Here is a 13,761-nt window from a genome sequence, read left to right as displayed (position 1 = left end):
GAGAATGAGTATGAGAATTAATGTGTAGATGAACTGTGTGAATGCGTGAGGATGAATTAATTGGTGTGTGGATGAATTTTGTGAATGTGTGAGAGAATAAATGAATTAATGTGTGGATGAATTCTGTGAAAGCATGAGATAATAAACAAACTAATGTCTGTATGAATTGTGTGAATAAGGAAGATAATGAATGAATTAATGTGTGGATGAATTGCGTGATTGAGTGAGAGTATAAATTAATGTGTGGATATATTGTGTGAATGAGAGAGAATAAATTAATATGTGGATGAATTGTGTGAATGAATTTGAGAATTAATGAATTAATGTGTGGATGAATGGTGAGAATGCATTAATGATTATGTGTAAGTGATTTGTGTGAATGAGGGAGAAAATGAATAATTGTGTGAAGGAATTGTGTAAATGACAGATTGAACGAGTGACTGTATAAGTGTTTTGTGTGTATGATAGATGTATAAGAGTCAGGAACCACTTTTTCGCTGCCTGAACCATGGCTTTTTTATACCTGTGGCATTTAAATCTGCTACTACTAGTGGCCACCCTTTGCCCTCTGGAGCACTCAGAACTCTATTACTAGGATCAGGTGTGCCTTGTTACCTGGGTTGAGCCCTAGTCAATACATCCAGCTGGGCCTTGTTACCTGGATGACCCTGCCTTTATGAACTTGCCCTGCCCTTCAGTCAGGGCCTTTGTATTGAAGTTTATGGACCTTTCTGCTGTGGCTTGCACCTGTACTGTTCCTGGTTCCCTGCTTTGTGTCCTGATCAAGTGGATTCCCTGCTTTGTGTCCTTCCAAGTGGATTCCCTGCTTTGTGTCCTTCCAAGTGGATTCCCTGCTTTGTGTCCTTCCAAGTGGATTCCTTGCTTTGTGTCCTTCAAAGTGGATTCCCTACTTTGTGTCCTTCCAAGCGGGCTGTGTGCCTTTCGTACCTTTCCAAGCGGGCTGTGTGCCTTTCGTACCCTTCCAAGCGGGCTGTGTGCCTTTCGTACCCTTCCAAGCGGGCTGTGTGCCTTTCGTACCCTTCCAAGCGGGCTGTGTTCCTTTCGTACCCTTCCAAGTGGGCTGTGTGCCTTTCGTACCCTTCCAAGCGGGCTGTGTGCCTTTCGTGCCCTTCCAAGCGGGCTCTCTGCCTTTCGTGCCCTTCCAAGCGGGCTCTCTGCCTTTCGTGCCCTTCCAAGCGGGCTCTCTGCCTTTCGTGCCCTTCCAAGTGGGCTCTCTGCCTTTCGTGCCCTTCCAAGCGGGCTCTCTGCCTTTCGTGCCCTTCCAAGCGGGCTCTCTGCTTTTCGTGCCCTTCCAAGCGTGCTCTCTGCCTTTCGTGCCCTTCCAAGCGGGCTGTCTGCCTTTCGTACCCTTCCAAGCGGGCTGTGTGCCTTTCGTGCCCTTCCAAGCGGGCTGTGTGCCTGTCGTGCCCTTCCAAGCGGGCTGTGTGCCTTTCGTGCCCTTCCAAGCGGGCTCTCTGCCTTTCGTGCCCTTCCAAGCGGGCTCTCTGCCTTTCTTGCCCTTCCAAGCGGGCTCTCTGCCTTTCGTGCCCTTCCAAGCGGGCTCTCTGCCTTTCGTGCCCTTCCAAGCGGGCTCTCTGCCTTTCGTGCCCTTCCAAGCGGGCTCTCTGCCTTTCGTACCCTTCCAAGCGGGCTCTCTGCCTTTCGTGCCCTTCCAAGCGTGCTCTCTGCCTTTCGTACCCTTCCAAGGGGGCTGTGTGCCTTTCGTACCCTTCCAAGCGGGCTGTGTGCCTTTCGTGCCCTTCCAATCGGGCTCTCTGCCTTTCGTGCCCTTCCAAGCGGGCTGTGTGCCTTTCGTGCCCTACCAAGCGGGCTCTCTGCCTTTCGTGCCCTTCCAAGCGGGCTCTCTGCCTTTCGTGCCCTTCCAAGCGGGCTGTGTGCCTTTCGTACCCTTCCAAGCAGGCTGTGTGCCTTTCGTACCCTTCCAAGCGGGCTGTCTGCCTTTCGTGCCCTTCCAAGCAGGCTCTCTGCCTTTTGTGCCCTTCCAAGCGGGCTCCCTGCCAAAAGACTTATTACCGGTATTTTATTTTGCCATACGTCCGCTTTCTTGCTTAGACTGTATTACCCTTATTTGCTGGTCCTGTTATATACATAAAATACACTGCATTACCTGGATTTCTGCTTGTGGTGTCTTTGCATAATCATGCACCATGGGTTACAGACTGAACCCCAAGTATCCCCTGCGCATGGGCTCCTACCTGAGTCCTGACAATAAGTGATTTGGGAAAAGGCAAAGATGGCACAAGCAAGGTGTTTGAACTTTGGGGATCAATATGGCACGGGCAGGGTGTTTATGGGACAAAGATGGCACGGGCAGGGTGTTTATGGGACAAAGATGGTACAGGCAGGGTGTTTATGGGACAAAGATGGCACAGGCTGGGCTGTAATTTGTGTGTAATCTAGGTGCTGGTCCAGTTCTATGTGGACACCAGGGCTGGCTTTGGGTTGTGCAACCTATGATCTATGCCTGTAATTTTTGATCTATATCTTTAATGCTGAGTTTAAATGTGATTTCCAGTTGATCTATACCGGCAAAGCCAGATTTGTGTATTATTCTGTTGATCTATATCTGCTATGCTATGTTTCCATACATTATTTATGTATACCTGAAAATACAGGGTTTGTAGATCTTATTTAGTTGATCTATACCTGCAGTGCCGTTTCCATATGTTTTTTATTTGATCTATACCTTAAGTGCTGAGTTTGCATGTGATTCCCCAGTTGATCTATACCTGCAAAGATGGGTTTGTGTGTTAATCTGTTGGACTATACCTGCAATGCTATACACACAAGTGTTGTTTACATGTGTTGTTTATTTGATCTATACCTGAACTACAGGGAGGAAGGAAAAGAGAAGTGTGGCTTAGTGAATGAGGGGGATAAAAGGACTCTGGGGAAGAGTACGGGAGAGAGGACCTTTCAAAGTCACAGTAGAGTCAGAAGGAGGGAAGACTGCACTAACTCTCACAGTCTTCCCCTAATCTGCAGTCAGTGTGGAAAATATATTTTTTTTGTTGGAGCGGAGGGAATGATTGCATGCTAGGGTGCGTGGAGGGGGTGCAAAATAAATAATTGCCTAGGGTCCAATTTTTTGGATATTTAAAGGAAAAAAAATTGTGTTTATTCCTATATTTAATGTATTTAAGGTACATTATTGTTACCAGTGTTTCCAGTTATATATTATTGTGCATGTTTGCACTTGCGCATAAATAATCTCTAACTAAAACTAGATTTTTTCCCTTTCTTTTTTGTCGAGGGGGCGCCAGAGAACTAGTCTGCGCAGGGTGCCTGAACACCTAAGGCCGGTTTATATGTTCCTTTTGCAGTCATCAGGCCATCACTTAAAATATATGTCTAGGTCCTATTTATCTTTGCTTTAATCTTGAACATTATTGTTACTGGTAGATCAATACATACATATACACATATTTAAGATGCTATGAACACGCAAAAAAATGCAAAAGGAGACAAAAATAGTAATTTATGAAATAAAATGATTTAATAAATCAACATCCTAAGATAATGTAAAAAGGCTTGGTAAAATAAAATACGGGGTCATAAAAATTTAAGAGATCTGCATGACCATAAACTTTTAGATTTACTGTGACTCTGAAACTGGAGCTATTTCCTGAATTACACAACAGGCACAAAACGCATATTTCTAATGGAATAAAAAAATCGACGACATTGATCTTTTTCATGGTTAACAATTGTGTAAAACCACCTGATCTCATGGAGGAAATGGCTTGATCAAATACAAAGTATATACTTGTGACAGATCGTCCTGTGCCCCAGACTGGACACATCCGCCCGTCAGCTCCTTCCCTCTCCCAGTAAGCGGACACACTGTGGCTGTCCGAAGAAAGCAGTCACAGACCAGCACTTCCCTCAATCATGAGACAGAACTTCATGGTTTGAGGTTAAAACAGAATTCTCTGTGCACCGAACCCAACCCCCAATCCTATCAGCCACATCCCATCACAAATCCCATCAGCCACATCCCCTCCCTCACAAATCCCATCGGTATACAGGGGATGTATCAGGTGAGGGGATTAAGGGATACAATGGGTTTCCCCCACCTGTGTTATCCCCCCTGTAGTGCGGGTGCCGTCTGGGCAGACAGGGCTGTGCTGGCTGAATAAGAGCCCCAGCCAGATTATAGGATCGTCTCTTTGAAGGCTTGAGCTGCAGCCACATTCAAACAAGGTACACATAAATATAATAATAATAATAATAATAATAACAGTGAAGATCAGACATGGTTCTTCACAATACTTTAACACACAGCCAATATAATTTTTACAACAGCGTTCAAGATATTTAGAAAATAATCATCTGAGATATGACATAGGAAGAGTCACAGGACAATCAGTACACAGAGATAAAATAAGGAGTGCCATACCTTGTATATCATTATAAGAACCATTTTCTGTGTGTCTGCATTCAAAGTCATAGCATGTTATCTGTACAGAACAAACATTCATGTCGTAAATAAATTGTATAGTTTGCAATTGTTAAATGCTTACAAATCATTTTAAGTTATTTATTTTTAAATATAACATTAGGTTGTGTTAAAAATGGTTTTCAGAACAGAAGCTGGGAACGATCACCAAGAATTCCATCATACAATTTTTTACATTTTTTTTCCCCATAAAGTGTTAGCCCAATCAACAACAAATCAAAAACAAAAATCAACAATATTCTTTTGTTTGTGTGATAACCCCGCTTTGCTTCAGAATTGCTCCACATGGGGATGTAAACCCATCTTTTATATATAACAGTTTATCTTATTTTTGTTTCATTTACTTTTTTGTATACCTAATCATATTGAACAAAAGGGACAAGAATCATGACTATTGTGGGTTAGAATCTATATACTTATTATTTAGACCATTGTTAAGATGTTCCAACTATAGTTCTAAATCCAATGCCCCGGAGCCTTCATGTGCAATAGAGCATTGAGGATAAATTACAAATTAATAGTATACTATAACAACCCATGGATGGGTCATGCAGGTGTTACACTGCAATACTTAGTAAATGATTTAATGCACAGAGTAAATTGGCCATTGTTTTCTGAAAAGGATAAATTATAATGATAAATACTTCGTTGTTAATTACCTTTTAAAAACTGTTCGCTCACAGGGGCATTGCTAAACTTATCGAGAGCCAAGGCTTAAGACCGTACTATACTATAAAGCACCTTATACGCACCTTACAATACTGAACATCCTATTAACATTGACTGATGGATATAGCTTATTTATAATAATTATTAATTATAATAATTAGACTCTTAACCCACCTCTAACAACACCTTTGTGATTTTAGCGCACAAAATAGCTAAACAGTGAGGCACATAATGGATTTTAGAACAAGAATGAGTGTGTAATGATTGACCCTGGCAGATAGATGAAATTGATCTATGGTGGCCTTCCCAGCTCTGCTTGATCCAAGTTCAATTCTATTAATAATAAATAATGCAAGCTAGATTGCTGTACTAAGTGACAGGGATGCATGACTTCAGGCATGAGAGGTAATCCAGTTATAGTGAGAAATATGCTGTATATTTATTTTGAAACTTTTTTTTTTTTAACCACTGAATACATTTTTAAAATTACAAGATGGTTTGTTACCTACAGCAAACCAGAACATTAGAAAAAGTCCCAGCCATGGGTACCTGAGACTTGACATAGTCATATTTCATGTGGCCACATCCAAGGTTAATAAGGCAATGTAGGATTTACTGAGGAGCAACATCCATCAGAACAGTAGTATATATATACTGCCTTTTAGTTCTTCATGATAAACATTGATCAGGTTCTAATAATAGGGTATAATAAAATAAATTGAGGCAGGCAAAAATCACCCCAAAAATCAAGAAATGATTGTCCTCATTCATGACCTCTGTTTGTGCTTACTTCTAATGACTATTATTTTCTTAGCTTTCTTATAATGTAAAGCCGGGCAGTGTGGGTACAAACACTGATTAACCCATGTGCCCTGGGACTCATTTTCTCACTCCCAGGCTCCCACAGTTTGTAGATTCCAGCTTTCTCCTGTCCTTTCTCAATCAGCAGTTTGATTCATTGCCTGCTTAAAGGCTGTGTAATCACATTTTATCTTAATTTTAATCCCCCAGCGCTCACATATATCATGTTTTCTGACAATAGGCATTGTTTGCTGCTGTGGCCTGGTTTCGTTATGCTAACGAAAAACAAATGTGTAAACTCAACATTGTTGATTTGGTGCTGAAAGAAACATCGGCTGATGGAAATTCTGTTATTAATGCTGGTTTGTTGTCATCTGATTATTTCACCTTGCTACAGTACTATATCCACCTATGGATGTAAGATGAACAATGAGATACTGATATTACTATTTATGACGGATATCCATAAAAATAGACATAAAGCATCATAAGAAATAAACCTTATATTTAGAGGAAATGTACGTGAATAAATGCAACCTAACATTTTTATTTTCTCAAATTATTCCATATGTTGCGAAAGCCTACAAAACAGAGACTAGGTTTTTCAACTTGTCACTCACATTAGTTTTGTTGCAAGTACATTCCACCTCTTTCTACTCATTTTTTTCTGTGTCTCAAATACAAAGCCATTAAAAACACCGGGACTCACATATTCACTATATTTACAAGTGGCTGGCTATGCATATACCTTCAGGTTTTTATACACTGGCTTTTGCTTTTTATTATAGGTCATGTGATTAAGGCACCCCTTATGCCAAAACATTGGCGTCATCTCCTTTGCCCCTGTTGTTTTGGGTTGAATTTGTGGTACATATAACTTGATATTTCTTCCTTTCCTCTGTGCATGACTTCATAAATGTTACTTTTTTTACTGTCACATGAATGCTTCATGGGTATTTGACTTTATGGTGTGCAGCGTTTTCTATTATCTGATTTATTAATCACTTTTACAAAATTCTACATTTTACAGTTAAGTTACAACAACTGCTTTTGAGGGCAGTGGGGATCACGGGCCAGTTAAGGAGATCCTCTTATCGGCGTTCACCGACCCAGTGAGCTGCAAAAAAAATGGACCGACAGACCTCTATTGCAGCTCCCATGTGCCCACCTCGCAATCCTCTGAAGCTGAGTGCTGCCCACACCACTACCAATTCAGAAACCTGAAATGTTGGTTGTATGACATTGTGACATAGGCGTTCTCTCTTCTAGTCCTTTTTAATGTTATGGGCATCATGTGCTGGGCAACCCCACTAACCAGGAAATGCTAACCACAGGTCAGGTCACGCAGCTAGTCAAGAATTTAGCATGTTGCATATAATGTAAGATGAAAATGAAAAATATACTAAAAATGGTTGCAATAGCTAATAGTGACAAATTTATGGGTGTGATTTGACAATCCCTGGTCTTAGTAGAAATACAAACTTCTGTTTCACCGTCAAGAAACATATGAGATGGAGCAAAATAATTAAAATGTAACCGATAACACTTTAATCTCCCATTAACTACAAGCTGATGAACTAATTGTATATTAATGAGATGTTGGAGCTGTGCATATGGCACATTAGTGTCTATTAATTGTTCAGCTAAAGGCAAGGTGAAACCATGAAACCATAGTGGCCCTTGATTTTTATTTCATACACACTGCTCTGTCATACATATGCCTTATAGAAATATCTGCATTGGTCGAGACAGTATTTGGTAGGTCTTAGCAAAGGATTCATCCCATCAGCTTTATCATTTTATTGTAGTTGGTATAGGAATTTTATTCATTTTGTAACGCAGCCCCCTGTTTCTTTATATATAATTTTGTTCATAAAAAATTAGTTAATAGGAAAAAAACTTTGACTTGAATATGCATTGTTAAATAATAATAAATTAATTAAGGCTCCCTTTACCTCAACCACACAGAGCAAGGACATGCTAAATTTCAAAATGTTTCACTGTTTAAGGATCCGTACGCATAAACAAATTCAACATCAGCGTTCTGTTTTCAAAGGAGACATGTGGAACCCTACAAAAGCTTTACAAGGGCAACTGCCTTAATGGAATATAAAAGAACACACAACACAATAACAATGAAACCATTCAGTGGCTTCTATGATCATTGTTTAAGTTTGTAAGCGTTCCTGACAGTATTGAAGAAGAGCTGCTAATCTACACCAGTTAGGCTTTGTTAATATTAAAAAAAAAATAGCGGCAGCCATTTTCTCCTAAAATGATCTGCATTAAGATTCAAGGCCATCAGAGCTGTTGTGTATCAGAAGTAGAACCGATATTATATTTACACAGCATTTTAGCAGTAAATTCATTTACTATAAACTACATATAGCTTGTGCTTTTTTTCTTGTCGATTAATTAACTCCTTAAGGACCAGGTTTTTGGGGTTTGTTTTTTTTTACCATGTTTGCACTGAAGGACCAGAGCCGTTTTTGTGCTTTTGCCATGACTGTCTTCAACTCTGAATGCCCACTAACTCATTTAGTGCTCCACAACACATTATATATTGTTTTTTTCAGCACAAGTAGGGCTTTTACCTATAAAACTATATATAACCAGTGCAAATGGAAAAGAAAACTCCAAAAGTGTATTTAGGTATTTGTCCTTTTTTGGAAACACCTCATATGCATGGATTTGTATTTATTTTGGCACTTACAGGATTGAATATGAATGACGCGCATTGCTGTTTCTAAACAAGATTTTTTTTAAATGTGATATGCTGGCACAAAAGTATATATTTTTTGAAAGATAACAGTCTGTCCTAAACATTGCAGTAAAATGTATTTTTTTCATTTTTAACAAACCCATCCTATCCAAACACAGTATTTCAGTATTTTTTTCCCTGGGTACATGAAATTACTGAAACAACTTGTGATTTGTATTTAGAAACACCCCCCGAGTACAGGAATACCCCATATACATGGGTAGGGCATGTCTCTTTGGCAGTGCAGGTTCAAAATTGGAACATGCGCATTTCAGTTTTCAAACATGAAATTTTGACAGATCAGTTTGCTGGGTCCAGGTCTCATCTGAGTGGATCTTTGTGAAAGAACAAAATAGGTCTTGATTTGTGTTCAGTAACACCCCCTGAGTACAGCGCTACCCCACATGTATAGATAATGTTTCTCAGACATTGTGGAGTCAAAACTGAAACATGAGCATTTAAATTTTTAAACTTTTTAAAAATATTTTTTTATCAGATTACTTGTAAGCAGGGCCGGCCTTAGAGGTGTGCCGTCCCATCACCAAGGCCAGGGCTGCGCCTAGGCTGCAGGGAGAGGAGGAGGGAGAAGGGCGCAGAGTGGTCGCACATGAAAAAGTTTTCAGCAACCGCTCGGCCCCCTTTGTCTCCTCTGCTCCCTATCGCTGCCCTGACTGCTGTGGTGGGAGCTCAAGACCTTGGTCACGGCGATTCATGATGAGTGCCAGAATATGATGTCATATCCCAACGCTCAGCGGTGAAGCTGCACACACCGCGGCAGGACAGTGAGACTGAGGCCTCCTGCTCCCACTACAGGATGCCACCAGGGTAAGTGAACTGTAAAGGGGGGTAGATAGTAAGAAGGAAGAGGGGGTAGATAGTAAGAGGGGGGTAGATAGTAAGAAGGGGGAGAGGGGGTAGATAGTAAGAAGGAGGGAGGGGTAGATAGTAAGAAGGGGGAGCAGGTAGATATTAAGAAGATGGGGAGGGGGGAAGAGATCGTGAGAAACGGAGGTAGTGAGAATCTTGAAAGACTGAAAATGATTAAGATAATGAATGAAGTAATGTGTGGCTGAATTGTGTGAATGGGTGAGAGAATTAATGAACTAATGTGTGGGTGAATTGTGTGAGTGAGTAAGAGCATGAATGAATTGGTGTGTGGATGAATTGTGTGAATGCGTGAGAGAATAAATAAATTGATGTGTGGATGAATTGTGTGAAAACATGAGATAACTAAATTAATGTCTGTATGAATTGTGTGAATGAGGGAGATAACGAATGAATTAATGTGTGGATGAACTGAGTGAATGAGTGAGAGTGCTGGGGACCTGGATCCTCCTCTCTGGCAGCCATGCGCGCAGATGCGCGCAGACAACCTCAGCTGCTGCCGGCACTTCTGCTGGGGCTTCTATGACTGAGCACCAGCGTCACATGACCTTCCAGTGCTCATTCATAGAAGCCCCGGCGGAAGTACCAGCAGCAGAGGATGTTTGTGTGCATCGTGCAGAACTCCACCGGCTGTCCCCACTGGACACCAAGAAATCTGAAGCATGGGGAGAAGTCTAGGGAATCACGGATAAGTCGGGCGAGGGTAAGAGTGCCATATGATGGGGAGGTATAAGGGTTTTCTAGAGGCAGAGTGGCATATAGGGGTTTAAAAGTAATATCAGGGAGGCAGAGTGGCATAAAGTTGGTATAAGGCATATCTGGGGGACGAGTGGCAAATATGGGGTTAAAAGGAATATCTGGGAGGCAGAGTGGCATATAGGGGTATAAAGTATATCTGGTGGCAGATTGGCATAACTGGGGGCAGGTTGGCAAATAAAAGGAAATAAAAACAAAAAATGCATTTTTCTCAATCATAGTTTTTTTAAATATGAAAAATAGTTTATATGTGAATTAATATTTACTAGTAAACCTAGAATTCCTTTACACAATTATTAATTCTCTCACTCATTCACACAAATTCTCACCATTCATCCACACATTAATTCATTCACACAATTTATCCATACATTACCGTATTTGCTCAATTATAAGACGACCCCACAAAATTTGAATATTAATTTAGGAAAAAAAGAAATAGACTACCCTATAGACTACCCTATAAGAAAAAAATTCCAAAATTCCAAAAGTAAAACACAAGAATCAAATTTATGAAAGTATAACTTACCGGAATACTTGTGCATAAATCCAGACAAACCCCGAGTATAAATAATATCAAAGGTGCAGTCCATGAAAAAAGACCAAATTTGTTTTGTGCACCGAATAACAAAATAAAACGCATAATTAGATTTCTATTATTCTCCAATTTGTTTGTATATAAAACATACTAGCACCAATTCAGACAGTTAAAAAAAAAAAAAAGTAAATATGGAACAGCATTCTTTTTCCGTATGTAAGAAAAGTATATCCCAGCACGAACATGTAATAGTTTTTAAGCATGCCATGCTTTTACACACATAATTGTAACGTTTGTATATCCATTTCGAAAAACTGTAGAGGGACTGATCCAATTACAATACAGTTACGTTTGAAAGATTTGACTAATTCCAAACAACGATAATTTTCCAAACAATATCTGGAAAGGCTAGTTTGCCATGGAAGATCCCAGGAAGACGTGTATTTAATGTGTGTAAAGACAAAAAATGATGTGTTTTCTAATCTCCTTTTACACAGTCACTCCTTTTTATGACTCAAGTTCCATAGGTTGTCTAATTTAAGATTATGCAATGACCTTTTCTAGTTATTCATCAAGCCAGTTTTCTTTTTGTTCTTCCTGTTCTGGCAAAGTATTAATATTTGTTTTACAGTAATTATATGCGCAATCCAAATAGAAGCTGAAGTTTATTTTGTTTTATAGGGCGTTTTAGTTTAGATACATATCGCTATGTGTAACAGAAAAATATTTTATCTTTTTCATACAGGGAAATCTGTTAGCGGCAAACAAGCTAAAAACAATTTGAAATAGACCAGTACATACACCGATTGATTAAAGTTGGCAATTTAATTTTATTAGAAATTCACTTGATGTGTGCACCAGGGGAACATTCATCTTAACCTGTTCTGAGAATCTGCCTGATTAACTGTTTTACCCCATTTGCTGCTGACTCTCCTTAATGATTTGAGAGGGAAAATGCTAAAAATCAACCTGCATTTGTGCAGCATATTTAAGTCATTTAATAAAATGCGAAAGAATTGTCAAATTATTACTCATCCTTTCATATAACAAATGTGTGTTCCAATCCGCATGCAGTAAAATGCACCATGAACTTGTTGGGATGGAGGCCATCGAGTATGGGCAGGCAACGGGGATATTTTAGTATAAGTGTCTGGTTGTGTAAGTTTTAAGTGTCTGGGTTAGTGTGTGTTAGCGTGAGTGTCTGTGTGTTTTAGTGTGAGTGTCTGAGTATGTGTGCTAGTGTGAGTGCCTGTGTATGTTAGTGTGAGTGTCTGAGTGTGTTAGTGTATGTCTGGGTATGTTAGTGTGTGTTAATGTGAATGTCTGGGTGTTTCCGATTTCATTATAGCATTATTAGTACTCCTAAGGTCCATTTTACGAACTTATGGATCAACTCCACTGCATCTAGAACCCCTGTAAACAAGGAGCATAACACTTAACATAATATCATGGCTATAACAAACACTTCCAGGCAAGGCAAAGTGGGATATGTGATGGAGGAGTGATAAAGGTGTGAGATGTGGTGATGTGTGACTGATAGACTGAGGTTTGATGGAGTATATATTTGTGTTAATGTGAGAGTGTATGTGTAAGTGTATTAGAGTTAGTGTGTATGTGTGTTTATTAGTGTGAGTGTATGTGTGTGTTATAGTGAGTGTGTGTATAAGTGTGTGCTAGTGTGTACGTTATGTTTAAGGATACCTTCCCCCTGTGCCAGAAGGTGCCAGCCATCCACTGGTGTATAGTGTTAGAGTATTTGGAAGTGTTAGTGTACAGTGTTAAAGTAAGTGTTAGCACATGGTATTAGAGTAAGAGTGAGGGTTGTATATAAAAAATGACATGCTTATTTGTTACTGTTCTACTTCCTGGAGAATTGTCTGTTTTTAAGAAAGTGGATTGCTTTTCCCGCCACTCACCTCCGGATTCCTTCGAATAGCTTGCTTCTCATCTTGCAGCTCCATACACATCAGACCAGTAAAAACATTACTTAGGGACAATGTTAACCATTTTGTTATTTTATTTTTATTAAAGCAGGCAATATAATACAAGTTTTCTGTTTCTCATGTCAATAACCTTCCACAAGATGGCACTGCTATGATATTATTTGTGAGAGCCAGAGAGGGAAGACAATCATTTTTGCAATAAAAAATATGTTTTCATTATAATAAAAATCCAGTTATTATAATATTATAAAAAAATATGAGTTTAAATATTACACAGGGTTTTATAAATGTATTAACTTAATACATTGTGAAAAGACTAAAAGTTAAGTGATTTTGGAAATTCACAATATGTCTAATCACTGAAGTTTGTGGCATGCAGCATTTAGAGATCAATGGAAGAATGTTGGTGCCATTGACCTGGACACATCAGTAAATGAAATGTTGGACCCCTTAATCTGCATTTTTTATTTTATTTCCAAACATGCCATAGTCTATGGCTGTGAGCGTAGGGGGACATTTTTATGACACTGCCCATGGACTGGGGCCAGTACAGCACAACTCACATGTTTTTGAACACAGTTTTTGAAGTTGAAAACGCCAAAGTGGAGCTGGGTCCCAAAAGGCTTTTGGGAGGGGAACTGTGTCCTTTCACAGGCAGCCCACCTTAAAAACTTCAGTGTGCCCCATTTTAGAGGGAACCCTAGAAGGTCTAGCCCTCCCTTTGCTTTAGCCAGGGAGGGAAGGATGGGGCTACAATTCTCCAAAAGAGGAAAGATGGGAATCTGTTTTTTCAACATTTTTCTGCATGACAAAGGGAAACACGAGGTACGTGGGGCTTCAATTAAAAATATGAGGTATGTTTGCCTTAAAGGTGTTTCTTTTCAAGCAAAAACATTGTCTTTTAGTTACATCGGAATAAAAGACAAGA

At 39.7% G+C, this 13,761-nt stretch overlaps 1 protein-coding gene across 1 annotated transcript in view; it reads right to left on the bottom strand.

Annotated features, from left to right (window-relative positions):
• ROS1 (ROS proto-oncogene 1, receptor tyrosine kinase) overlaps positions 1–4,502 on the bottom strand; it is a 69,238-nt gene extending 64,736 nt beyond the window's left edge. Inside the window, exon 1 of the mRNA XM_089492183.1 lies at positions 4,421–4,502. Coding sequence (XP_089348309.1) covers positions 4,421–4,502 — 82 coding nt within the window. The remainder of the gene's footprint in view (positions 1–4,420) is intronic.
• Between the last annotated feature and the right edge of the window lie 9,259 nt (positions 4,503–13,761).

The sequence above is a fragment of the Sceloporus occidentalis genome, unplaced genomic scaffold (assembly GCF_023333645.1).
Source record: "Sceloporus occidentalis isolate IW3139 unplaced genomic scaffold, rSceOcc1.0.p SCAF_54, whole genome shotgun sequence".
NCBI lineage: Eukaryota > Metazoa > Chordata > Lepidosauria > Squamata > Phrynosomatidae > Sceloporus > Sceloporus occidentalis.
The sequence above is the reverse complement of the archived record's forward strand: the minus strand, read 5'-3'. Positions and strand labels throughout refer to the sequence as shown.